This window comes from Melozone crissalis, unplaced genomic scaffold (assembly GCF_028551555.1).
Source record: "Melozone crissalis strain CALT ecotype California unplaced genomic scaffold, PUWL_Pcris_2 ptg000029l_1, whole genome shotgun sequence".
Lineage (NCBI taxonomy): Eukaryota > Metazoa > Chordata > Aves > Passeriformes > Passerellidae > Melozone > Melozone crissalis.
This window is the reverse complement of record NW_026535807.1, coordinates 15,024,916-15,052,537: the sequence shown is the minus strand read 5'-3', so window position 1 is coordinate 15,052,537 and position 27,622 is coordinate 15,024,916. Positions and strand designations below refer to the sequence as shown.

Here is a 27,622-nt window from a genome sequence, read left to right as displayed (position 1 = left end):
GCCGGGGCGTGGCGGGGGCGGGGCCTGGAGTGAGGGAGCCGTGAGGCGCCGGCCCCGCCCCCCGAGCCCGGTCCGGCCCCTGTGGGCGGAGCGGGGCTCCGAGCCCCGAGCCCCGAGCCCCGGGGATTGTCCTCCCGCCGGTGCCGCCGCGGGCCGGGAGAACAGCGGAGCAGTCCCGGCGGTGTGCGGCGTCCGGCGGGGCCATGGCGGCGCTGGGCTCGGCGGTGCTGCGGAGGGGAGGCGGCGCGGCCCCCCGGCTCCTCGCCGTGGCTGTGTCCTGCCAGAGCTGCCGGCACAAAGCCACCGGGGACGGAGGGCACGGGCAGCCCCGGGAGCAGCACCCGGTGGCCCCCGGCAGAGTCGGCGGCCAGCCCGTCCCGGCCGAGGGCGCCGACACCAAGACCTACCTGTGGGCCAGGTACCACGAGATGAAGAAGCTGGTGTACGGTAAGGGGCTGCCACGTCCTGCCGGGCCGGCCTTTTCGTTCTTTTTTTCCCTCTCCTTTCTCCTCTTCGCATCTCGGTGCCTCTGCCCGCCCCGCAGCCCTGGGATGTGCCCGTGCTGCAGATGCCGGGTTAGGAGCCTTTCTCCCCGGCCATCCCCATCCACACCTTCCGTGGCCCGCGGCTCTCTGGGAGGGTTTTATTTCATTGAAATCTGGTCTCGATCTTCCTCCCCATCCTGCTCTTCCTTCTGTGCAGATCGCCGTCTGGACTCAGCGTTGCAGGACATGCAGGGTACATGGGACTTTTCATAACTGGCCATTGTCGGCATTGTTGTGGCAAATGGTCTGAATGAAGGGCTTGTTGCCTTTTTCTGCAGTTTGCCTTGGCTGGCACACGGAATCGCGTTAGATTCGGACAAACAGATGGCGATGCTGAGTGAAGGGTGACGAGTCTGAGTCGCCACTGGCGCAGGGGTGAGCTTGGAGAGTGCTGATGCCGCAGCTCCTGGGTTGGGTCCTGGTCCTGCGCTCAGTTTGGGTTCCACATGTGTCACACCTTCTGCTCAGGAGTGCGATTTTGCTTCTCTCACCAAAAAGTTACCTGGCTCTGTGGGGTACTTTGAAATCTTGCCAAGAGAGGTGAAAACTCAGACTGCTCGCCAAGTCTGTCTGTGTGTAAAACAGGATTGTGGTCTTTTTGGCAGCAGCAGACCTCCACTGTATTAAACTCTCCTAAAAATAGCTTTAATGACATGAGGGCAGGGAACTTTTTCCTGTTGGTTTCTTGATTCTTGGAATGCTGAAGGTAAGCACTGTACAGAGCTAGGAAGTGAGTGTGTGCCTGCTCTTACAGAACTCTCTGTTAGCTTTTGTTTACTTAAGGGCTTGGATAAGGACAGCAGTCAGCCCTAGGCATCTGGAAGAACTTTCTCCCTGTTCTGAGATCGACAAGGTCTGTCATTCCTTCCTCCCCCATCTTCCAGTCCACTGCATTTGACATCAAATCTCGAGTCCTTCATGATGCACAAACCTAAAGGAATTCGCTGCTGATCCATTGGGTGCTCAGGCTGCTGCATTCCAGGATGGGAGCTCCTTTCCCAGCGCTGTTGAAGGCAGTGCAGGATGCTGACAGAGGACTGGGGCTTTGGTGATACCCTCCAAGATTGAGTTATGGTTTTAGCCCCACTGCTTGAAAGAAATTCCAATTTGCAGTGTTTGTATTGCTGTTTGGACCTTGCTATCCTCAAAGGCATTATTGTGTTTTCCATAATGGGACTGAAGCCATAAATGCAGATGTGTGCTAATGGGCTGTGGCACGGTCTCTTGGCAGAATGCTTGGTTTGCTACGTGAGATTGTCAAGTTTGTGTTCACATAACTCTGGTGTGATGCAAGAGAAGCAGTTTTTAATTGAGGTGGAGCAGTAATCACCAGGAGTAAATGCCAAATGAAGTCAGGTGAAGTAGCCCAAGTGTCACAGAGCAGACTCTTCACAAACCTTCAGGAAGCCATCAGATATGGTGAATAAGGCCTTCATTTGTTCAAAGAGTATCTCCCAAACTAAAATTTCAAGACTGTGCTGTTATTCAGATCTTGCCAGGAGAAGACAGAGTTGGTCCAAGTTTTAATTGTTTGATGACTGTTGAGCAGAATGTGGCACCAATGTCTGTTCCTTTTGGGCTTGGTTTCTAACTCTGGTGTGAGGTGAGTGTCTGTGCTTGGCTCCTCAGTATTGCCCAGCACTGAGTTTGGGCAGGCTCCTGTGGTGCCTCCTTCCCCTTCCCCCTCTGAAGTGCCACCTTTGTGCAGTCCCTGTCCTGTGCTGTCAGTGACTGTCACTGGTCAGGTCTCTGCCAGGAGAGTTCACGGTATGTTTTCAGCCCAGCCCTTGCTCAGCTCCAGCTGCATGGAGCCCTGCTGCATTTCTGCACCACAAATGCTGACTGAGCTGGATGGGGCAGGATGTGCAGGACGAGTTTCTGTGCAGTGGAGCTCAGTGGTGGTGCAGCTTTAGGGCCAGAGGAGAGGCACAAGGAGCTCTCAACTCTTTAAAGACATTTCTGCTCTGCCAGGCTGGAGTGGGGTGACACAAATGACAGCACAACGTAGCAGCACAAAGAGTGCCTGTAAGGTAAAACTTCCTCTCAGCCTTGACTCAAGAGAAACCATTCTCTGTATTATCCCCCTGCTTATTGCAACACTGACTCTTATGACCAAATTTCATTACCTGTAAAAACTTGAGGATAAAAATTTGAGGCACTTACTGTGCTTTTTTCTTTTTCTCCTGCCAAAAGGAAAGGTACATTCACATTAGTCAGAGGGATGGAGTTGAGCAAGACTTGCTGTTTTCTGATCTGATAAATGTCAAGGAAGGCTGATAAGCTCTCTCAGTCAGCTTTGAAGTCCTGTGCTCTAGGAAACATCAGGACAGCCAAGCCAGTGATGCTTTGGCTATAAGCAAGTGTCTGTTTCTTCCTAGGTGTTCCAAATCTGTAAACAGTGGCTACACTAACTCAGCTTTCCTGGGGAACTTTACAATATCTGCAAACTTCTTGCATGACAAGTTTGAGAATGGCTAAATGTGAGAACAGCCCGAACTGGAAGAGTGACCAGTTATGTAAACTTCTCAGTTTTGCTTTCTTGGGTATAATCCATTTTCCTTGTGAAGAACTCTTGTAGCTTTTCTCTAGTGCCTTTGTATATTTTAAAAGTGTAATTTTAGAATGAAATTATATTTTTAATATTGCTTTTAGTTAATGTAGATTTCATTGGCAGGAAATCCCAAAATATTTAGGCACAATAGCATAAATCCAAAGTCTTTTAACATGGTTCCTCTGAAATTAAAAGGTCTTTAGATAATATTTTTCTCTTCCTACTCTATCTGCTTTGGCTGGTGGGAGTGCTTTGCAGGAAATGGCACAAAACAACACTTCAAAAGGATAAAGGGGCACTTGGAAGGGAGGAAACTGGCAGTTTGTCTTTAGAAAGCAACTTAGTGTGAACAAGGGAAACTTTTTGATTCATGAAGAATGTGGAGGATGATGGCCATCTGCTTCTCTGTACCCTTCTTTTCCCTGCTTGTCTTATGAAGAAATTATAGGGTTGAACTTGTGGGAGTACAAAGGGTGTGAGACGCGGGTGAGTTGCCTCGTTTGTGCATTATTCGTCACTAACAGGCTGGATCTGAGGCTGAGAGAACGGGAGATTTCCTGCAGGATGCTCTTGGCACCCCGGGAGCTCAGAAAAGCAGGAGACGTGTTTGGCACCTCCTGCCCAGAGCGTTTTTCACATCACAAGGGGCCAGATGGTGTCTGTAGTGTCTGCTCACAGTTAATTACCTGCTTTTGTTTCCATCTCTGCTCTCCTGTTGGGGATTGAGGGTTATTGCTTTCTAACAATGTGCGTTATTGCCTGGGAAGAGACACTCTGATTTAAGCAGCTGCCCAGGTTCTCACAGCGGGAAAATGAAGATGTTGTGTGTTTACTGTGCATTTACACCCAGGTGTGAGAGATCAAACAGGCTTTCTTGTGGTCTGCCTTTGCTGCTGAATTTCATCATGTGCCGTGGACATGCAGCACTTCCCTAAAATCAGTCGGAGCTGCAGACAGGAGCCGATTGTGCAAGCAGGCAGATTCCTGGGGCTGCATCCAGTGCAAGAGCAACTTTTTCCACACCGTCCTCCCATGTGCTCACTCTGCCTCTCCCTCAGAGCAGACTTCCTGGGTGAAGTGCTGAGTAAGCAGTGACTAACTGATATTGTCTGCCTTTCTAATCAGGACCCAGACAGAAAGAATAGTTGGCATTATTATTCTTTTTTAATAACCAAAACTGGCCTTCGTTTTGTTTTGTGTGGTTGTTTTGTTTAATTTATTATATCTATCCAGCAATTTTTATGGTGTCCTGGCAAAGGAGAAGAGCAAAAGCTATCATTCTTGAAAAATGGCATCTTCATGAGCTTCTGGTGGGTGTCTGTTTGTTTTGATTTGACAATTGCCAGGAAATCTGAGACAAAGACCCCTGGCAGATTACGTGCAGAGCAGCAGCGCCCAAGCCTGCAGCCCAGGACCTGATTAGCACTGAGGACTGGTAACCACCCAAGAGGATATCTTTGAAAAACACACAAACAAAGCACCACAAAAAAGCAAACCAAACCTCCAAACAAACACAATTAAAGCAAGCTTCTTGAAGCCTGGCTCAATAACCCTGAGGCGTGTTTGGGCTCTGGTATTGAAACTGATTTGGTGTGTGCTCCCAGGTTGTGTCTTTTCCCTGCTGTAGTTGGAACCTGCACGGAGACTGCATGGGTTTGAGGAGATGGAGACCTGCAGCTCTGTTGAGGAGGGTGCTGCAAAAGGACATTTACACTGAGATAAACGTGTATCATGAATCTCTAGACTGAACCACAGAGATTTTCTCCTTCCCAGAAGAGCAGTGATTTTGAAATTACTGTCAATTCAAGATGTAGGATGATGGGGTGGACAGAGCAAGCTGCAAGTTGTGAGTGCTGTGGAATAGGAAACACAACAAGGAGATGTGTGGTGCTTGGAGAAGTGAACATAGGGAATGTTCTGTGTGAGCAGTGGGTGTAAATCATTTGGGCTGCTGTGTGCATCCTTTTTCAGCCCTTTGGAGGTAAGAGAGAATATGCTGTGTAAGTGAATGACAAAATGTGAGTGGGGAAAAATGATCTGGGCTGTCAGAGGACAGCAGAGAGGCTCTGTGACTTTGAGGCTGCAGGGAGGAGCATTGCTTCACTCACTGGGTCTAAATGTACTTCATAAGTTGTGCTGTGGCACAGTAGCTGCTTATCACAGATAGGACTTGGTGAAGTTCAGACTGCTTTCTCCTTGTTACAAAATCCTACTGCTCCCTTAGTTTTTCCTGATATTTTTGCAAAAGTTGTGGCTGGCATGTGTGGTTGAATCTAGAAGATTCTCTTTTCTTCTGTGAATGGAGAGGTGGGGTTCAGGCAGTGGTATTTTGTGATGCTCTCAGCCTATCAATATGTGTTGTCCTCAATATATTAGCAAAAGGGGAATGTTGGAAGAGCTTGACTTCTCTGTAGGGACACTGTAGCAGCAAGTTGGGTGCATTTGTCATAGAAAGAAAAAATGCTTTAATAGAAGAGGAAAGCCCTGCACATTTCCCCTGAGATATGATTAAGGTTGTGTCATCATTTTTCTTGTGAGGGAGAAAAATAACACCCAGCAAATCCCAGTGTAAGCTTAGAAAAAGGTCTTGCCACAAGCTGACTGGGGGTGAGGACAGGAAGTGGAGCTCTGTTTATTTATGGTGCAAAGAGCATTTATGATGAAAGTAGGAAAGTTGTGATAATCTGAATCCTATTTACATTTCCCATCTTTTAAAATCTCAGTGGAAAGTGCTTGGATTGCATCCTCTCTCCTAAGCCTCTTCCAGGAACTTTGCCACCAGCAGAGCCCTGACAGAGAGCTTTTGTTCCTGGTGTGTAGCCAGTAAGTCAGCCCCCTGCGCTGCTTTATTTTCTAGTGATTCCTTGCCACATGATCTGGTGAATTGTATTTGAAGGCCAAGTGGAAGTCAGTTAGGAGAGAAGGAAGGGTATGTTTTGTAACAGTGATTTTTTTTTTTCCCTGCAAAAAAACCATTTAGAAATATTTGAATCTATTTCTTTGGTTACCTCTCTGAATTAGAGCTCACAAAAGAACTTCAACCTTTTGCCTAAATTCTGTTATAATTCCAGACAAAATCTTTATTGGGAAGGGCTGATATCTCTTTCTAATAATGTATTTTTTGTCCTAGACACAGATGGAACTTGGTTTTATAGCAAGGAAGCAGTAAAGAACCAGGACAGGGGTCCTTGCTAAATGCCAAAAGTTAAGGTAGGAAAAGAAAAAATCCTACCCACTGATGCTGAGTAGGATCTGGAAAACGCCTGCTCTTTTATCATTCAAAGAGAAAACGACCCATCTTTGAGGAGGGAGGAAATATCTCCTTCCCCTCTGTCCCCCAGTGTGGCTGTGACCAGGCAACCTACCACAAAGAATGATTTTTATTGCCTTTTCTTGCTGGGGCCCGTCCTCATGGAGCGGGGAGCCCGTGGGAAGGTCTGTTCCTGCCTCTCCCATTGCAGTGGAGTGGAAGCTCTCCTCTCTGCACTGCCTCTGGGAAGGGATCTACATCCAGGTAGTTTAGCTGCTTGGTCACTGAACCCCATTTTCTCAGTGCTCTGGGGAGCAAAGTGTTATTCCCAAGCACCTCGAGCAGTAACTCTGCTTTGCAGTGACAAACCTCATGTGAGGACTGAGCTGTGCCCACAGCTGTTTATCAGAGGAAAGCAGATCACTTGCTGCTATCAGCATTGCATGCTCCAGGAGCATAACTTACTGTGGGGTATTTTTTACATGTAGGTGTTTGTACTTTGGTTTTTCCTGCCAATTAATACAAAAATTTTAAAAGTCCTAATGGTATTTGCAGGATTTCTCTGTGAAGTCTGGTTGCCTCTGTGAGAAACAAAAAATGCCAGAAGACAAACCTCAAAATTTCAGATTTGGAGTAATCTAGACTTTTCCAAGAGCCTGTTTGCTTGTGAGGAGTGTGTGTTTTTCTGATGATTTATCACAGCTGCCTTTCACATTGAAGCCTGCAGAAACTGCAGCTGCTCTGAGATAGAAATTTGACACTTCAAAACCTCGGGTCTGCTTTGCTTCATGTAGGCCAGAGAGCAGGGGGCATTGTTTTGCAGCTTCCTGACACAAAAGGTCGGTCTGGCTGTGCAGATGGTTACAGAGCTTTATCTCCAGGTGCAGCCAGAGGTTTCACAGTGTGTTTTTTCACGGGGACGTTATTTGAGTGAGTGAACAAACGGCAGCAGCCTTCCACAGCAGCTCTGTGCTCTTTGCTGCTGCTCTGTGGCATTTCCAGCTGCTGTCAGGTCCAGAACAAAAAGTCCAAACTTCAGTGATGCTCTCAGTTTCTCTAACTCCTCCCCTTTCCCTTGTTTTAGATCTCCTTCCACCAGGAGTCTGCAATCTGCTCAACCCCGCCGCCATCTACGCTAACAATGAGATCAGCCTGGGAGATGTGGAGATCTATGGCTTTGACTACGATTACACATTAGCACAGTATTCTAATTTACTGCACTCCATGATTTTCAACACTGCCAGAGACATCCTAATAGAACAATTCAAGGTAATGAGGTGCTAAGAGTTTCCACTCAATGAAGCTTGCTGCTGTCTTTGCAATGCCCCAGACATGCTTGTGCAGGCATTGTGCACACGTGTCAATTACTTGATTTATTGAGATAAACTTGATATTTCACAATCTTTGATTGCAGAATTAATTTGCTTTGAGATTATTTAACATGATGTACATTCCCGAGGTTTTATAAAGTGGAGTGGGAGCCTTAGTGTAAAAAAGCCCAGGTCAGCTGTACTCAGCTATGGAAATAATGCCTACAGGATTGCTGGTTGGAGGTGCACATGGTGGCTGAAATCATGGCCCAACACTGAAGCTGTGCAGGACTTGGAATGTGCTGGTCGATGGGATGATGCCCTAGAGCATGTCCCAGAACAGACACTCTGTTTGCAATGGGTGACTGCTTATGCTTTTTTCCTCATCCTGCCTTTCTGTTTAGAGGGGCTCTGCAGTGTCAATCTTTAAAAATATGTGCAAAGATTACAAGAAGTGTCCTCACTGTCTCAGTGAATCTGAAGCTTTTTCACTACTGTCCCTTGCATGAGAAAAACTAGTTTGGGGTATCCTGATCCCTTTGTCTTGCTCCATTCATCCACTTTCTTTGCTGAAGGGGCAAAATTAGACAGGACTAAAGGAGCCTAACAGGTGAAATGCTTTTGTTGATTATCCAGTGCTTATGCTCTAATGATGTGGCTGTTTGTGTTCCCAGTATCCAGAAGGGCTTGGGAAGTATGACTACATTCCAGGGTTTGCCATACGGGGACTTCACTATGATGTACAAAAGGTAAGCTGTACAAAGTTCACTCCCTGGCCTTTGTTTTCCTCTCATGTTTTTAGTGGAAATACTTTATGTCACTGCTTGCAATAACATCTGTCACCAAATGACCAGTGAGTCTGGCTGGCTGGGCTCTTCACTGCTTGGGTTCTTCCCCAAAGAAAGATGTCTATTGTGCCAGCCTGGCCTCCAGCAGAATGGGGCATTCTACCAAAGGCCTCTGCTAAACAGCCTTGCCAATTTAAAAGTCAATTCATTCCACAGGCTAATTAATAGAAAACTGAGCTTGTTTATGTGATCATTTCTGTCTTTCAGGAAATTTAAACAACAAAACTCAGTCCTGCATCTACAAGTACTTGCCAGGAGCAGAGGCATAATGTCTTACTCTAATAATAGAAATGACTTGCCAGGAGAATGCTTTGGGAAGCCTTCCCCACCCCCCACCCCGAATAATAGAACTGCCTGGAATAAGATCCAAGCTACTTGAGATGCATACTTCCTAAGAACACAGGCAGCAGAGTGCAGGCATTAGCTTTAACCCTTTTCAGTGCTTTGGCCCCATTCCCTGATGCCCAGTGATGCCATGCTGGCCGCTGCAGCCAGGCAGTCAGGTGGGAGCTCAGCACAGAAAGTTGTGTCACTGGAGTAGCTTTATTGTATGTTGAGTTTGAGTGAGTTCAGAGAAGCAGACAGTGAAGGCTGGAGTGTGTGTGCTGTCCTCCTGCAGGAGGGAAAAAGGAGAATGAAGGAAAAAACTCTAGAGATTTTCTGTCTTTTGTCCTAACTGTGGATACAGCATGGCAGCAGAACCCTCATGCCTCTGGCCTTACAAAGCAAGAAGTAGCTCTGTGGGAAACTGAAGGTTCTTTCTCTGTTTGAATCTTTGGCTGCTGTATCTGAGAAACATGGGCAAGTGGCCTGGCCAAGCAAAGCACCCTTTGAGTGAGTGGAAAGTAGAGAACTCTCTTTTCTCAGGATCAGAGTTTGCAAAAAACACAGAAATCTGGGTTATGCCTGTCTACAACTTTCAGCATGTTTGCCTGCACTCCTCACAGATTACTGGGAGGTTTGCCCAGAGTGTAACAAGATGCACTGATATTGTATCCTGATGGAAGAAGTCCAATGCCACGTTCCAGTGGGAGCTGTGGAGTGATGTGGGTTTAGTGTGAGGCTGCTTCCATCCCAAGGACTTGTGTTACAGCTTCAGAGTGATGGATGGAGAAGGATGGCTCATGATTAGGGGGTGTCTGTTACCAGCCTGGTGTGCTCCTGAACATCATTCCTTCAATGTCTGCTGGGGAAGGGAGAGCTCTTGTGTGGGGAAAATGACTGAGTGCTGCTGTGCTCTGAAATAAAACTTGCCCACTTAGTTCTGCTTAAGATAAAGGTGGGGGGAAACAGATCTGTGCACACAACGCTCCTTTGGAATGTGTGTTTTCTTGAGGAGAGATAAGAATAGACTGTCTTGAGTCAGAGAAATATTGTTGTCCCTGTTTTTCAACTGCATCCCTGTCTACAAATTGGGGTATAACAGACTTTGGCTCATAGAAGGATGGTCTTTTGCCAGAGAGGCCAATAAAAAGTCACAGTATGAATAAGTGTGTCTAAAAGTAACTGGAGAATAAGCGCTGTCTAAAGTGCATAGATGTGGGATGCTCATATTGAACTTTATTTTCTGAATGTCATTTGTGTGGAACTTTAAACTTGAATAAGGTTTCAGTGTAAATTTGAACAATAACTGAGTTCTAACAGTAAACATTTATCCCTTGTCACAGAGTCTCCTCATGAAGATCGATGCTTTCCATTATGTCCAGCTGGGGACTGCATATAGGTCTGTCAGTTCTGAAAATCACTTTCTAAATGCTTATGTATGCAAAAGTGGATTTCTACATCTCACTTTATGTTCATGGCATAGGTTGCTTTGCTTATTTCCTGAGCAGAGCAGAGTCTTGTCTGGCTCATCCTGTTTGCACTTGCTTCAAATGCTTACCTGGCATATAATTGCAAGGAGTTAATTTTTCTCAAGCATTTCAAGCCAGGTGTGGGTGGGAAGACCTGGAGCTTTTTGTAAAGGTTAATAGCACATCTGGTCATGTACACTGCCTGGTGTTTCAGCTGCAGCTACAGCATGGCTGGGTTAACACCTCAGAGCAAACAGAGCCAATAGGGAAGGGCTCTTCTGTATGTGGCTCACACATGGGCCTTTTCCAGGCAGGAGTTCGTCCCAACAGTGCTCTGCTGTGCCTTGGAAAGTTATCTGGATGTGCAAATTACATCTTAAAGCAACATAGACATGCCAATAAAGTAATAATGCATCAGAATCTGGGCCCACTCTAAGTCCCAGATTGTCCTGGTTTTCCTTTAGTTCTCCAAAACGAGCTGGGTATGCTTTGGGATAAGTGGCTGATACAGTGCAGAGCAAATTTTTCTCCTACGAGATGTGAGACTGGAGACTGAGAAAACACCTTGCTCCAAAGAGGAGTGGGGTTGGTGTGTAAGAAGTAGTAATTTATAAATATCAATAGCAAATCTCCTGTAAATCCTATGTTGTATTTCCTGAGCATGGAAGCCAATGTGTTTTTTTTCCTTGATCTCTGCCCTTTTGCTGTTAAGCTTTAGTTACAGTAAACACTCTAAGAATATTAAGAAGGGAGTTTCATAACCAGAGACAATTGGCTTCTTTGAGTGCCAGCTTGGGGGCTGAGGGGACCAGGAGTTTGTACTGCTCCATATTTTACTTCAGCTTCATAAAGAGATTTTTAGTGAAAACACATTTTAATTTTTCTTTTCCCTAGTGTCCTTTTGTATCTATCTTTTTTGGAGTGTACTTCTAAACTTTTCTTTGCTTTTGTGCACAACTGAGGCAACATTTAACTTCTTAGATGCGGTGTCATAACTGAGTAGAAAAGGAGAAAGGGAAAGTTGCTGACTGCTTGAGCAAAGAGTCATCAAAATTGTGCAAGAGGCAAGACCTGCAGCAGTCAGATAACCTGATGTTGTGAACTACACAGATCAGCCATACTCCTGGTATGGGTGTTTTTGAAAAAACAGCCTTCTCTGTTGAATGGTCTTACTCAAGATCTTGCTCTGTTTAGGAAAACTGAATAAGAAGGAAATCCTGTTTTCAGGAAGCCTTTTCCTACACCTTTCATTAAAGGTGATGTATCTCATGGAAGCAACATCTCCAAACCAAGTTAGTTACCCAGTGCTGCCCGAGTCAGGGCTGATTTGGTGGGGCAGTCCTGTCAGTAAATTGACAGCAGACAGAGAGAAGCCTCTGGCTGGACTCTGCTGGAATGTGGATAAAGCCCCTCAATTAACTGGTAGGAGCAAAAGAGGTATCTGAGGAATGTCTTGGGAAAGATTTTATGTGGATCTTTAGAGCCGTTGGGCTCTCTGCCTGTCTCTTTTGAGCAGGAGGATTTTTTGAGTTTTTAGAAAGAGCCTGTTTGCCCTGTCCTGTTTTTCTCTACTGTTTGTAGCACTGCACAGACAGTGATTATTGACCAACTGCTTTGTTTTGTGTCTAGGGGGCTCAAACCGGTGCCTGATGAAGAGGTGATTGAACTCTACGGTGGTACCCAGCACATCCCCCTGTACCAGATGAGTGACTTCTATGGCAAGGTATTGTAACCCCCCCAGCTCTTTGGACAGCTGGAACACAGAGGGAATTGTATGCACATGTAAATGATTGCAGCCTCCCTCGGAAAGGCTGGTCCCCAGTGAGCTGCAGTGTGTGTTTTTGTTCTAGTGGGAATATGCCCCAGAGGTTATTTAGCAGTTTAGCATCTGAAAGACATCTGCAAAGCATTTTTAAATACCAGTGCTATTGGCCTAGAGCTGAATGGCTTTGAAGACTGATAGGGAGATGTTCCCTGCTTGTTCCTTGGACAAATCAGGCTCTCAAGCTACCCCTGCAGCCTGCAGTGCTGTGTTTGCAGTGAGCTGTTGGGGAGGAGGTCTCTGGGGGGTAGCAGCAGTTGGGTGCTTGCAGTGCCTTTCTCTCTTTGGTTTTGGGTAGGGTGTTTTTCCCTTTATGTTAAAGATCTCCCTCCACACTCCTTCAGAACTGCTTAGGGGATATTATTTATAGGGCTGTAGTCCATGAGTATAGGGATAGTAAAATACTGACATTCTGTCTGTAGGGGCTGTAAAAATCCTCTGGTTGCCTGAACCTAGAGGAAGTTGGGAGAGTTTTTTCTTCCTTGAGTGTCTCATGTGGCACAGTGGCCAAGCAGGACCTTTCACATCCCTTCTCCCAGAGCTGCTTTGTTTCTTGCCTCAGTTCTGGTGCCTTAGGGGAAGCTGAAAGGAGAAGGGCACACTTCCTCTGTAATACCCCTGTGAGTCTGCTCTGTGAAGTCTCCAGCAAGGTCACTGCTTGATTTTTCTCTTTCTCTCTTGGGAGCAATTAATCTGAGTGGTTGCTTTCTGGATAAGTATATACTCTGTTTATAGCTCAATGATGTTTCCAGCTTTGAAATAGGACATTTTTGTTTAGAATTTGATCTGTCTGTAAACTGCCCTTGACTGGCCTCCTCCTGTGCAACTCTCCTCACTCCTGCCAGACTTGAGCTGATTTCATCTTTCTTTTTAAATAATTGTAAACATGAAACCTGCTTCAAGTTGTGGCTTTCTGTAGGACCAGGTGATTTTTTTGTGCTTGTCTGTACCAGGGGCTTTCTGCTTTCCTGTAGCTGGTATTGAAAAATTTGGCTACAGAAGTAGAGATATCAGCTTAGTCTTTGTGAAGAGGTGAATCTCCTCTCCTAGTAATGTAATAGACTCCATGAGCTAATAGGTGGATCTCAAAGAGAACAAAAGTATTGACAATTAATAGCATTTGCATTCAGCAATGTCTGCTCAGCCTGTGCCACTCAGTGGGGCATATTTTCCCACATTAGTGAGAAAGATGAAAGAAGGGTTAAGATGACTGCTGGTGTGAGCAGGTGCAGTGAACTGGTGAGGAGTGAGCCTTTAGCAGGGCTCTTTGATTTGTTCTCCTCAGTCTGCCATGCTGATGCTGCTGTATAAGCAACAGGAGGGTTGCTAACAGGCAACAAGAGAAGTGGCACTGATATGGCTGAAGTGTGTAAATACTTAAGTATTTACTTAAATACTTCAATAAATCCCTTAAGTGTTTTCCTGGATCTCTGTTAGCAGGAGTGTGTGACAGCTGCCAGCATCCCAATACCTGCAGTAGGTGGGCACAGATCTTTCCCAAGGTTCAGCATTGCAGCTGGTGTGGCTTTACATGTGATGGCCTGTAAGGAAGGTGGAGATCTCAAGGGAGTTGTAGAAAAAGCACATGTAACACTCTGAAAGCACAGTCCAATTTCTGTCACAATTCCTGTCACTATGTCTGCCTAAGGAAGTCAAAGCCATTAAAGGGAATTGGGAGAGGTTGGACTTGCCCTGTAGAAAAATGACACAAGGCACAGAAATTAAATCAGAGTTGACAAGGTAAATCTTTGCTGTTAACACTGAACATTTACCTGTCTGCTCTGTACTTCAGGTATTGACAGGTAGGACAGGTCATTGCTCTGCTAAATCCCATGCTTAGTTATTTCAGTAGGAACTGCCTGGCTTTGTCCCTCTTGCTTCTTTCCCAGAATCTCTGAACAGGAAAAAAAGATGAAGGCTGTTTACAGAAACTTTTGGTGTTGCTATGGGAGAAATATTCCCTTAGCAAGCAGACATCAGAATGGACAGAAGTGTTGGAAGGAGTCAGTGAGTATCCTAAGCAGCACCACCATGTGTGGTAGGTGGCCCTTTGTGTTGTCTTCTGCTGTAGGTGAAATTGTCCTGTGCTGGGTGGATGGAAATGTATAACCCTCAGCACAACAACATGGCTTTTGATTGCAGCATTTTTTGGTAATACACCTCAAGCAAAATGCTCTTTGTTATTCCTTTGCCCTTTTCACCCCAATTTGTATTGCCCCAGGTGTTGCCTTTAGACAAGGCTGGTCTCCTGCCACCCTTACCAGCCAGACTAAATGGGAGATGTTCTCTTGTTACACATCCTGCCATGACAGGGCCACATTTGTCATTAGGCAGCAGGGTCCCATCAGCTTCCATCATCTGCACCTTCTGTGGCTTTCTGGGTGCTGCTTTCGTGTCTGTGTTTCACACAGCTCTAATAAACTTTCTGAAGTGGGTCAGTACTATCCTACAGTGTTCCAACTTCATGGCTCTCAGTCCTGGATTGCTCAAAGCCCATGCACAGACATGATGGAGCTGGATTGCCAGGGCACTGTTGGTGACCAGGTTCATGGGGAATCTGTGTGCTTCCCAAGTTACTTCCCATATACAGGACCTTAGTAATTGACCCATTCTGGTCTGGAACTTTACCAATGGAAAATGAAAAAATTGATCCCATCTTCATCTTGCAAGGGAGACTCACTGCAGTCCTCTGCACAGGTGGTATCTGCAGAATAAATAAAGTTTATTTTACTGGAAAGCCTCTCTGGGGCCAAAGTTGGCTCTTGGCCTGCTGATAGGTTTGTGATTGACAGGCAATAACAATAGCAAATGTGTGTGAGAGCTGCAGCTCTGCCTAATGCAAGGGCAGTTATTCCTTGGTCAGGATGTAATTGTCCATTTCCACTTGACTGCTGCTGGGCTGCAGTTCTTTTTCCTCTGGGCTTTCTCTAGTGACACACAGGTATTGACAAATGTCTTGTTGGAGTGGTTCTTACACTGCCTTGTGACATCTCACTGCAATGTGGTTTGAGCAGCTTGGTGCCCTGTGTAGCCTGGTTAAGATGAGCAATGCGGCATCTTCAGCAAGGCCCTTGTCTGCTGCTGTAGCAGAGCATTGTCTGTTGGCATCTCTATTAATGCCAAGAGTCCAGGTGGGAAGCAGAGGTTGAAATAAAAATATCTGGCACCAACTCCCTGCTTCCCCCATCTTCACTATGTGGTATTAATGATGCTGGGTTTGTGTAAACATTTATGTGAAGGAGACAACTCTCTCTCTTCAAGGTTGCTGTTTTGGTTGAGAAGAGAGGGCTGCTTGCTGAGTGACCAGGATTTCCCACACTCGTGTTTTCTTGTTTTTAGCCTTGAATATATTTCAGATGATGCTGGGTGATACGAGTTTTTTTGTTGGCTTTACTATTTTTTTCCAGTATTTCTGGTCTAATGCCTCCCTTTCATTTTTTGTTTTCCAGGGTCCATCACTTAAGCAGTTTATGGACATTTTTTCTCTCCCTGAAATGACACTGCTCTCTTCAGTCATTGATTACTTCATCACCCATGGCATTGAGTTTGACCAGGTGCATCTCTACAAAGACATATCTGTAAGTGAAATGCCAGCTGCCCCACAGCTCACACCCATCAGAGCTGTGAGCTCTGCAGCACCCAAACCCAAGGGTTTGCAGTGACCAGCCTGATATGACAGCTCTGTTGTCCCTTTAGATCAAAGCCTTACCAGGGAATATTCAAAGCTGTGTTTTCAGAACATGTTTGGGCTCTGTCTGTACTACAGAGCTGGTGTTTCTGGTGTATCTTGTGTGGGAGTGCCTAAGCTGCTTAGGCTGAAGGTCCTTCCATGGGAAATATATCACAAAGCTTGTGTAAATGTTTTCTGGTTCTGCAGACTTTTAAATTGTTTTCCTTAATTTCTCATTTGTCAAAGAGAAAAGCTGTGTACCAAACAGTTTACTTTATACAGTGATTGCTGTAAAACACCTGTCCTGGCTTGCTCTGAGGATCCTGTACCCCTTGCAGCTGCATAGTCTGATCCAGTGGTGACTCCAGCTTTCATGTGTCATTTACTCCAAGGTGTTAAGTGGCACTTGAAAGGGCTGTGTGGGATTATCAGCATTGTTGGGCTGTTTGACTTCTCAGTTCATGCTGTAGACAAGATGTAAGTGCTTGAGATTGCTGCTCTGAGTGATTTATGCTGACAGACAACACATTTTCCTTATTGCACTCCTTTTTCCATGGAGAAGGGTTTTTGATTGGTACCTTGTGGGGATCTTAGGTTCACCCACTGGCTGTTCAGTTCTGGGAGGGAAAAGGGGCTCCAAGGGGAAATGGGGCTCCAAGTCTGTGCTGCTGCCTTGTGATAAGGATCCACCTGTCAGCTGTGTGTCCTGACCTTCTGTTGGTGCTTGATAGGAACCTGCCAGCCCATTTCCCACAAGACCTTAACATTTTTCAAGGGTGTTGTTTTTTCTCTTGGGGTAGGGAAAATGTGAAGGGGGCATGCAGCTGACTCCTGAGGCCTTTTGTGAAGAGTATCTTCTGAGAGATCAAAGTATCTTCTTTTGAGATCAAATGGATGTGTTCCTAATTGAAATCTTGAGAGCAGGGGGATGGTTGCCACAGCTGATTCATGTCCAATGCAGGGCAGCTGGTGTGGTCCAGCCCTCAGACTGCTCAGTGCTAATCCTGGCTTTGTCCTTTTGGAGGAGAATGTGGTCATCCCTGAGGAACAACTAAAGTAGGCAAAGAAGAGAGCTGTGGCAGAAAATCTGTGGCAATGCCTGGAATCTGTATTGAAACTAGGGACCATCACGTGCTCTCACCAGAAGAGTTCTTGCTTTTTCCTGTACAATGAGGAAAAACAAACATTTTTGCAAAACTTATCCCTTTGCAGTACCCAAATTCAAGTGCAAAGAAATGCTTTGTGAACACGAGCACAGAGATCCCTCTGTGCCTGCAGAGGACTTGCATGGCCCAGCTGTGAGGACAGCACTGGCTTAGCCTGACACCCTGCTGTAACTCCTGGTGGTACTGCTGGTGCAGCCTGTGTGTTTGGGAGCAGGCTGAGTGCTGCAGGCACTGCACTGTGTGTTTGGGAGCAGGCTGAGTGCTGCAGGCACTGCTCTGAGTCGAAAGGGCAGACCCTGGGCTATGGCAAAGGCTGAAGCTGACATGTAATTAAAGCAGTCCTGTCACACCAGTTTGGTCACTTCATATTTGAGAGTAAGAATGTGCAGCTTACCCTGCTTCCCCTTGGAGGCATTTTTTGATGCCTAACAAGGCTCCAAGATTTTACCTACAGAAACATTATAGTTTTCCCTTTTTTTTCTTATTTTCTTTTTTGGAGGGCAGGAGTTTAGGGAAAGAGCACATTGAAATGTTTCTTCTCTGCAAAGGTTTTGGCACAAGTCCAAAGTTCTGCTTGCTTTTAAGTGACAGTGCTAGTTAAGAGAAAGCTGTTTTCTTGTCAGAGCTCCTGCCTTCTTTTCAGATTCCTTCCAATAAGGCAATGAGATGTGACCTCTGCCTTTTTGCCCTTCAAATCCACACAGTGGAAAGAAGCTCTTAAAACTCCATTTTGAAGTGGTTATGCCTCCACCTTCATCATCCCCTTTTAAGTTGTAAATTGTGGTTCTCTCCAGCTCTGAAGGAAATTTTTTTGGAGTCATGAGGAGGTTTCCCCAGCACTGCCATGAGAGCAGCTGACTGTGTGGCAAGTGTTACTGTAGTGATGTCAGTGGTGAAGTCTGAAAGGGCAGCTACTGAAGGGGCACACACAGTGTAATATTGATTTAAGGGTCCTGGGGAAAGGCAGCAATTGTTTACCTGTGAGAATTGTCAGGGATGAAAATGGTGCTGTTCAAACAAGCATGTGCAAGTGCAAGCACTGCAACCTGTGTTGCTGCTCTGGAAATGGTTTTGTGGGTCTGGCATATCTTGCTGGATGGAGACTTGTGCAGAATCTCAGCTGGGTGTGTCTAAAACTGTGCTGTATCTTGGCTTCTGGCCTGGAAAATAGAGGATATTTGGATGCCCTTGACAACATCTGTTTTAACTTGCCTCCCTCCCAGCTGTGTTTTGTGCCACCCTGCTACAGGAGCTTCTGCTCTGCCTGTGCACACTGGTCACCCAGGGCTGGGACCTGTGGCCCTCTTGTCTTGTGGGGAGCACTGGGGATCACAGGTGCTCTCCTCTGCTGCTGTTCACACTCCTGTCCTCACTCCTGTCCTTTGGGTCACACCTGGCAGAGCTTCCACAGGCACAGTGGGAAGAAAAGCCACCTGGTGTGTGAGACAGTACTGTGTTGGGACAGTAAATGGTTTTGGAGTGGCACAGTCTTTATTGCCTTGGAACCAGTGGGGTAACATGTGCTCGTTTCCAAGAGAAGGAAGGAACTAGTGTTTCCACAGATAAATTTTGAGGTTTTCCCTCTTACACTGCATCAGCTGAGCCAGCCACCCTGTTCTTCTTCAGGCATCTTGGTGAGCCTTGCTGAGCAGGCTCTGCTGCTTTGCAGTGATGGAGCCTTTGTTCATTCAGCAAGGAGGGGATGTGTCATTACTGCCTTGGCCTCAGTGGTGGCAGTAGGTTTGCATGTTGGGAAACAGGAATGCCATGTTGTAAAACTGAAACATTTTCCCCCCTGCTCTTTTCTTTAGGATGCAATTAGAGATGTTCATGTGAAAGGAGTGATGTACAAATGGATTGAAAAAGATATGGGTGAGTTAAATAGAGCTCTGGTGCCAAATTCACTTGTCACTTCCTCGGTCTTCCTCTTTAGGTAGAACTGATGGGGATGAGGAAGGCCACTTTGTCACCATGGTGGTTCATTGCCTACCTGCCTGAGGTGGATCTAACTCTGAACTTTTGCATCTTTAGTGGTATAGGGGCTAGGTTTGGTTTGGTTTATAGAAATGTGGTCATGACTTATGCCAAAGTGTTCTGATGGATGCTGTGTGTTTCATTCTGGTACAGAACAGTATATCCTGCACGGGGATGAAATCTATGCTGTGCTAAACCGCCTGGTGAACCACAAGAAGAAGCTGTTCCTCATCACAAACAGTCCCTTTAGCTTTGTGTGAGTACCATTACTGCTCATCAGTGGGTCACCATGGCACAGCAAGAGCTGTGCAGGGCACTCCCTCCTCTGAGCACCTGGAATTTGTATGGGACAGAGTTTTGTGGCAGTGGTCATGGAGCTCTCTGGGAACTGTTTGTGGTGAGTGTTACACCCACAGCATTGATCTCACTTTTTGGAGAAGTTACAAGGCTGTGGCTGGCCACAACATTAGAGAGCTGACACTGCCTCTAGCAGTGTTTGATGTGTCACAGACTTCCCTGGGCTTCCAGTGGTGCAGAAGAAAGTGTGTGACAGCTTGAAACAAAGCACAGCATCAATACTTCATCCAATGAGACAGCCTTGGGGGCTTCACAAATCTGTTTGCTTCTCTGTTACTGAAATAAGAGTGAATTTAGGACATACTGTTGTAAAGATGCAGTGTTGGGTGAATAAAGAGTACTGGATCTGTTCATTTTTCTGTTCCTTTGCCCCTAGGGACAAAGGAATGAAGCACATGGTTGGCAAGAACTGGCGGGATTTGTTCGACATGGTCATTGTGCAGGCGGACAAGCCCAACTTCTTCACCGACCGCCGCAAGTACGTGTGCAGGGCAGCCCTGCCTGGGCCTGGGCCCTCCCTGCAGGGAGCTGCTCCTCTGGCCTGCCAGGAAGCACTGCCTTGCTAAGCACAGTCTGCCTCTAGGAGGTATTCAGCCTTCTCTCAGATACTCTCTGAGGAGGCAAGGATTGACCAGTCTGGGAGTAAGTGGATAGAATGTGTAGAGCCAAGCAGAAAATGTGTTTCTAAAATTGGCATGAGAGATGGCCATTTCTTGTCCTGAGAGTGTGACAAAATCTTTCCTTTTCCTCTTCCCCATAGCAAGTATCTGTGTGGTTTGTTTTTTGAGGTTTTTTGGGATCTTGTTTGTATTGGATACATGTTTGGGAACTGGCAGTTCTGGAAGTCTTTTTATGTGGCAGCTGAGTTTTGTGGTCAGTTAGGAGCTGCCAATAGACAGGCTGCTGTCCTTACTTTGCTCTTTGGCTTCTTTGCTTTGGGTACTTGTGTCTGCTTAGAGGGGATTGGTCTGTTCTTTCCTTTGTATGTATTTTCCTCCCCCACTACCCAGACTGTTGGCATATGCTGGAGCAAACCTATGGAATGGCTTTATAAGCTCTGCTGGCCTGGTAAAGGTTTTTTTCATGGGCTGCAGGTGACATGCTTTACAAGCACAGCTTGGAGCTATGATGATCTGGCCCTCTTGAAAATAAAACCTATGGCTGCCTGGTGCACTCATGGAGTGGAGAATGTCATGGCAAACCCTCAGGAAAAACAGGAGACAGCTCAGTTCACCTGGTGAACTCAGCATGGGGACTGCTTTCCATTCTCTCTGCAGACTTGCTTTATCCTATTAGGACATTCCATGGTCTCTGTTGGGCTGGAGCATAGCCAGGTTGGAAGAGCACACAAAGTGTTGCATGGCAAAGCCTTCTTGGCCTTGGCGTTTCAGAAGGAGTTATTATGGTTATTTTCTTCCTATCTGTATGTGAAAGCAAGAAGAATTGTTAGGGATTTTGATGTGAAATGGTTACAGTCAGTGAAGCATTTTGGAAAGGTATTTCCCTTTCATACTTTCTCTTCCCCTGAGAAAATAGTGCAGAAAGCCCAGAAGGTCACTTAGAACTCATATAGAGCTTTTATTTTAAGTTGTTACATAGGTAAACAAGTTTTGTGATTCAAATGTTCTGGTTGCTGGGTAACAATCACCAAAAATCAAAAGAAGTTGACATCTCCCCCCGTTTTTTCCTCAGACCTTTTAGAAAACTGGATGATAAAGGCTCACTGCAGTGGGACAAAATAAACCAGCTGGAGAAGGGAAAGATCTACAAAGAGGTAAAGTGAATGGGGGCTGTTGGATTTCTGTGCTGTTTAGATGGTCTGGGAAAAGCCCAAAGATGGCCTTGGGCCCCCGGGTTCGAAAGGACGAGAGGAAGCTTCAGATTTGTTCTCGGTCTCGGTGTTTATTAATTGCTTATCTAAAAGATTTTCTCTTGGCCTGACAGAGTTCTGCTCAGCAGTCAGCCATGGGCACACACCGAGAGCCCCTGGGGCGGTCGTCTATCTTTATACCCGGAGTTACGTATACAATATTTATCATTTTTCTCCAATACCCTCTACCCATATTAACCAGTGTTCTCCTAGTAAGGTCCAATCTCGGAGTGCCAACTCCACCACAGAAGATGGAGGCCAAGAGGAAGAAGAAGAAGGAGAAGGACACGCCCCAGTACCTCCATCTTGCCTCTCTAGACCCCCCTGTACAGGGATCTTAAACCTTGTATCTCACACTCCAATTAACTTATCCCTTCACCATTCACCCCAGTGAAATCCTCCCGTCCTCATACTGATGTCATCTCCCATGTGGGATCAAAGTCCAGCCACCAGACATTTCTGGCAACATTCCAGGACTCCCGAGCCCCCCAGGGGCAGTCTTGTTCACCCTGCACCCCAGTTCTGAGAGACTGAGATCCCACAGGGGGCAAGCAGGAGTCTGAAATGGTGGGGACTTATAGCACACCTGCAGTTTTGGAAATCACTGGAAAAACAGGAGAATCTGCTTGGTCAGGGTGAGGGGAAATGATGGGTTCTGCTGTAGGACACTTGTTCGTGGTTGGTGTTTGAAAAGTAGAACACAGAAGTCCTTGAAAAGAGCATTTGTGGAGGTAGAGGGTGTTTGTAAGATGACCCACTCTGGGCTCTGCTGGCTGTGGGCAGTGGGAGGTGCTCTCTGTCCCCAGGAGCTCTCCCTGCCTGGTAGGACACTGTCCCCCAGAATGCTTTCAGCATGGGCTTGGCACTATGGATGGAAGGACAGAGACAAGTGGGAAAAGGCAGAGCAGGGCCAGGTAACTTAAGGTGTGGGGTACTTGCTTTTCTGCCCAGGGGAAGCTGTGCTGTGTTACCTCTGCCAGGCTGGGTTGTCCCTGCTGCTGCCCTGTTTGTGTGAGGTGGGGTGGATGTGTGGGAGGGGCCAGTGAATGTCCCCTGCCCCCATGTACAATGAAACCTTCACCCTGGGAGCTCCGCTCTGACATTGTCCACCATGGCCAACTGTGCACTCTTCCCTCAGCTCTTCTGATTCTGGTCCTGAAACTCTTGTCCTGGAGGGGCTCCCAGGTGTGGTAGTTGAGGCTAAAAAGACACAGCTCCCTGAAATCTGATGTGCATGCAAAGATCTTCCACACCTCACTCCAAATTGTTCTCCATAAGGTTGGAAAAGGTGGACTTGTGTAGAATAAAGAAATAAGGACTAAAGAAACAAGGGTGATCCAATAGGGTACAAAGCATCAAAGAGAGTACAAAGCCTGGCTCCTGACTCTCCCCTTCTGGAAGGCGCAGCATGTCCAAGGATGAGCTGCAGCTCTGGTGAGCTTGCTGCCCAGGGTGTTGTCCTTGCAGCTGGTCTGTCCCCTGAGACAAGCTGCCTCTGCCTTTAGGACGGTTTGTTCTTGGTTATTTGAGCTGTCCAATCCCACGGGAAGAAGCTGTTAGTGAGATTTCAGTCAATTAGCTGGGACCTGACCCGTTGTAGCAGAGTAGGTCATGTCCTTGAGTAGTGCTGTTGGGAAACCTCTGTCTGGTGGGTCTGCCAAAGTGCTGGGCTGGTGTCCCATCCTCTGCCAAGAGCTCAGAGCTGGGAACGTGCAGGCAGAGCTCATTCCCAGAGGGTCAGCAGCTCCCTCAGGAGAAAGGGCACGCCTCACCCATGGAGTTCATTGCTGCACTAAATCCTGGCCTTGACCCACCTATGTCTTGTGGCCACAGGTTGCTCACCCAAGTGAATGGTGCACTGAGAAAGGGAAAATATGAGGGAGGAAGGTGGGCTGGGTAGGATTTTGGGCTCCTGTCCAGTTCTTCCCCACCATCATGTCTATGTGACTGCATTAAGGTTGTTGCCTAGCTGTGGCTCTTTGGGTGTATCCTGGTTGTAGCCCACCCTGTCTCCAGGATTTTTGGTTCCTTGGAGTGTCACAATATCCTTTTTGGCAAGTGTCATTGGCCATGGACCTTGCTGTGCTGGGGATGTTGCCAGAGGCTCCTGAGCTGGGCTGGATGGTAGTTTTTTTCCTGTGGGTATCTCATGAATGGGACCTCAGGGATTGGTGTTTTGCCCTAGGGACTGGGAAGTTGAAGTGATGCCCTCTAGGCCCTCTGTTCCAACAGATGTGGTGTTTTCTGTATGTGCCAAGTTTGTACTCCCTTCCCTCTCCAGATCTGTGATATTGGGGGAAAGGAGGGCAGGACCTGGAGGTGTCAGAACAGGTCTGTGGCTCCATGGAGCTCCAAGCACAAGTTTCCTGCCATTGCTGTTTGAGGTGACTGGAGCACAGCGAGAGGACTCTGCTCCTTGCAAGGCTGTGCTCCATCTCATTCTCTGCCCATGGCTTCTGAGCAGGCCTCATGTGAGCAGCAGCAATGTTGTGTCTGAGAAGTGCAGAGGCTGCCTGCTCCTGTTCTGTGCTGTTAAGGGAAGTCTGCTCAGCTCCAGGGATGCTGCAGCAACAGAAGGCCCAGCACCCTGGTCCTGGGCAGCCTTAGCTGTGCATTCAGCAAGCTGCCAGTGGCTGCTGGGGGCTGCCTTGTGTTTGGGGCTTTCTGGCCAGGCTGGTGCTGGTGGCACTGTCTCCCTCCTGCCACTGGAGACTGGCCAGAGGGATTGCTGCTGATTGCTGCCTCATAGGCTCACACTGACTGCTTGTGCTGGTCTGCTGGCATTGATGGGCCCATTTCCTTTCCTAGTGGCTTTTGTTCTCGTGACTCATGTGGAAAACTTGTGTGGAGATGGAAGGGTAGTCCCTGAAGTGCCTTCTGTGCATGTGTGGATGTTTGGAAAGCCTTGAAAGCTGCTTGCTGCTGTGCTTTAGCTGGTGCTTTGGGGTTTGGTTTGTTTTACTCAGCTGTGAATCTGTGCAGGCTGCCTGGCTCTTTGGCTTGGTTAAACAGTTCCTGTGGACATGTGGGTGTTGCTAATCTTTGGGGTTGGGATGGTGATCAGAGATGTAGAACAGCTCCTGACACCAGAAGCCTTGCCTGGCAGTGCTCACCTTCCCTCTGGTGCACCCTGTGAGGTGAAATCATTATCACCTGAGACCAACAACTTCTAAACCAGGGGTTCTTTCTGCCCATCCTCAGGCTTTTCTAATTTAGGTGTTTCTTGGCCTCTAAACTGCCTCCTTTTGTTGCCTTTTTACACCATGTTGTCTTCTTGACTTGCTGTGCCCTAGACCACAGAACTTGCCCTTTGGAAGAATTTTTGCCTTTTTTTAAGGCTAGAGAAAAATCTGAGGGATGTACAGGGAATTTTCACATAGGAAGAAAGTGAAGTGAGGTGGGGAAGGACAGAAAGCTCTGGGTGTAGATGGTGGGGCAGAGAGCAGGTTGACTCCCCATGAGAGTGCTCACACCTGCCTGGGGTAAGGGACCTGTACCCACGTTTCACTCTGTGCTCCTGTCACTTGCAGGGCAACCTCTTTGATTTCCTGAGGCTGACAGGCTGGCGTGGATCCAAAGTGCTCTACTTTGGGGACCATCTGTACAGTGACCTTGCGGTGAGTGCAATGTCTCTGCCCTCCAGTGGGCTGGGAGCAACCCCACGTGGCTGCTGGGGCTGGAGATGAGGCAGGGCCTGCTCTGAGTGCTCAGGGCTCTGCTGGGTGTCCCCCCACAACAGGACACACAGGCTGTCAGACAGAGGCAAGCACTGGAGAAAAGGCTCCTGAAGTACCTTGTGTGAGTAAAGTGTGAATTTGAGAGCAGTTTGTATGGATCCCACCTTTTTAGGTGCTTCATGCAACTGATCCTAGTGACCAGGAGATGGTTGTTATTGGCACAGGGCATGGATGGCTGTCCCCTGAGAATGAGAAATGGGAACAAACCCACTCTTCTAGGAACCAGGGTTGTGTTTGGCTTTCAGTCTTTATGTTGAATTCTTGGTTGTTTTTTCACCCTGACCTCCAGGACCTCATGCTGCGTCATGGCTGGAGGACGGGAGCCATCGTTCCTGAGCTGGAGACGGAGATCCGGATCATAAACACGGAGCAGTACATGCACTCCCTGACCTGGCAGCAGGCTCTCACAGGGCTGCTGGAGAGAATGCAGGTACACAGCTCCTGGCTGAGTAGGACAGGTTATGTGCTGCCTTCTGAGCCTGAATTTTGGGTTTAGCATGGGGATGGGGGGATGTACCATGTTGCCTGGTTCTCAAAAACATCTCATCCTCCTCCTGGTGCAGTGGGCTCTGGGTTTGTGAGTTACAGTGGAAATTGCAGGGAGCTGAGGTGTGGCCTGCAGGACTGATGGATGTGATGCTTTCTACTGCTGTCTTTGCAGATGTATCAGGACGCAGAGTCTAAGCAAGTATTGCTGGAGTGGATGAAGGAACGGCAGGAGATTAGGTGAGCATTTCCCCCCCTCACTTGTGAGGTCTCTTGGGGGCTCCCAGGCCCTGCTTTGTAACCTGCTTTGGGGACAATGCTGCTGCAGCTGCTGGACTCTGGTCCTGCCTGGTGTCACTTGCCTCTGGGTGGGGGCCATGCAGCAGTGCAGTGCTGCAGGCTGGGAGGTTGGACTGCTTTGAAGGCAGGGTGGGAAAGGGGAGTGCTGGGAGGGGCTGGTGGGCTGTCTGCTACTGCAGCTCCCACAGCTCCTGACACTGCCCATAACAGTGGAGTAAGAGTGCCCTGAATATTCATCAGTCTCACTGCACAGGGACTGGCCTGCACCACAGCCTCGGGAGAGCATACTTGGGGTGATCCCCTGATGCCCAGCGAGTGGAGTGGCCCCGGGCTAAGGGAGTGGGAAGAATCTGTGACCACAGTTTTAGCTACAGAGCACCATCTCTTTGTTCTCAGGTCTCTGACGAAGAACCTGTTCAACCCCCAGTTTGGAAGCATCTTCCGCACCTTCCACAACCCCACGTACTTCTCCCGCCGGCTGGTGCGCTTCTCTGATATCTACATGGCTTCCATCAGCTGCCTGCTCAACTACGACGTGAATTTCACCTTCTACCCCCGGCGCACCCCTCTGCAGCACGAGGCGCCGCTCTGGATGGATCAGCTGTGCACGGGCTGCATGAAAACGCCCTTCCTGGAGGAGATGGTGCACATCCGGTGAAGGGCAGGTACTGCAGGCGGCAGCAGCGCGGCCGGGGCCGGCAGCACCTCTGTCTACCACTAAAGGGCGTTTGACACTTGCGTGTGTGTGTAGATGGTGTGTTTATTCCTCCCTTCACTGGCTCCATCCCTTTCCCTGAAGTGCACTGCAGGCTGCACAGAGGATGGGTGCTTGTGCAGGGAGTCCTCTCTAGGAGTAGGTGAGATGAAAGGGCCAATGCTGGTGGTGGGACACTGCCCCTCCCTGCTCTGTGCCCAGACACGTGGCTCAGGCACGGAGCTCCACATCTCCAGTGCTTGGTGACAACAACCCATGGGAGGTGTGACAAGATGTGACAGCTGCCCCCATAGCCTGGGACTGCAGCATGAGTGACTCTGCAGATGGACACGGAGGGTCAGGGCTGCCAGCTGGGCAAGCACTCAAGCCCATCAGTGAGAGCATCACATCACAAAGCAGCAGCAGCAGCATTACCTGTCCAGCTCCCCACCAGACTGGTCTGTGCTGCTGGGGACTCTGCTGGGTCACTGGGCAGGATGTGCAAGCCTTGGGTGTGGGAGTAGGTCACAGGGTCTCAGAGTTACTGTCTGGGGACATGGCTGCTTTTTGAGAAAGCTTAAGGCTGTGCACTGTTGGTATTTTGGGGTTTGGTGCCATGTGACATCAATACTGTGGCAGTTGATGTGGTGTGGTCTGCTGTGAGCTGCAGAGGGATGTGTTCAGCCCTGCAGGGAAGGTGCAGGGCTGGCAGCAGAGGTGGTGACATTCCATCTGTGTTCACTGAGATGTGGCCTAAGGAGGGGCAGGTGTGAAGTGCTGTGGGGAGCATGGCCAGACAAAGCCCTGTGGTGCCTCCTCAGCAGGAGGAAGAGCAAAGAGATGCTATTAGTGATGCCAGAGTCTGTAGGAGTGGACAAAGGTGACAGGCAGGAGGCCCAGGAAGGTGAGAGCTGGTTTAGGATGGGAGGTGCACAAAGTGGGCTCTGCACTGGCTCAGGGCCTTGCTGGTCCTGTCCAGGCTTCAGATTTCCCAGGGCCATGCAGGGTGTTGGGGAGGGGCAGAGGGCAGGTGGGGTGCAAAGGAGGTGTTGGGAGTTTGTGCCACTGTGATACCTGTTGGCCCTAAGAGCCAGGAGCTCATGCCCTCAGAAAGCTGGTTGGTGTGGGGGAAGTGATGGCCATAGGATGAAGGGATGGCAATACTGAGTGCCTTCATCCTCCTTCTCCTCCCCTCACTGCTGCACCGCTTGCAGATGGCAACAAGGCTGACAGTGCCAGCTTGTTCAGG

General features: G+C 48.0%; 1 protein-coding gene across 1 annotated transcript; it reads left to right on the top strand.

Moving 5' to 3' along the window:
- The first annotated feature begins 170 nt into the window (after nt 1-170).
- Nucleotides 171-26,669, top strand: NT5DC2 (5'-nucleotidase domain containing 2). The gene is made up of 14 exons (XM_054281105.1): nt 171-447; nt 7,431-7,615; nt 8,331-8,405; nt 10,172-10,227; nt 11,927-12,020; nt 15,569-15,697; nt 18,767-18,827; nt 19,083-19,185; nt 19,663-19,764; nt 20,979-21,060; nt 24,687-24,773; nt 25,183-25,323; nt 25,555-25,619; nt 26,076-26,669. The coding sequence occupies exons 1-14, from the start codon at nt 204-206 to the stop codon at nt 26,335-26,337; spliced, it is 1,686 nt and encodes a 561-aa protein (XP_054137080.1). The 5' UTR covers nt 171-203; the 3' UTR covers nt 26,338-26,669.
- The last annotated feature ends 953 nt before the right edge of the window (nt 26,670-27,622 follow it).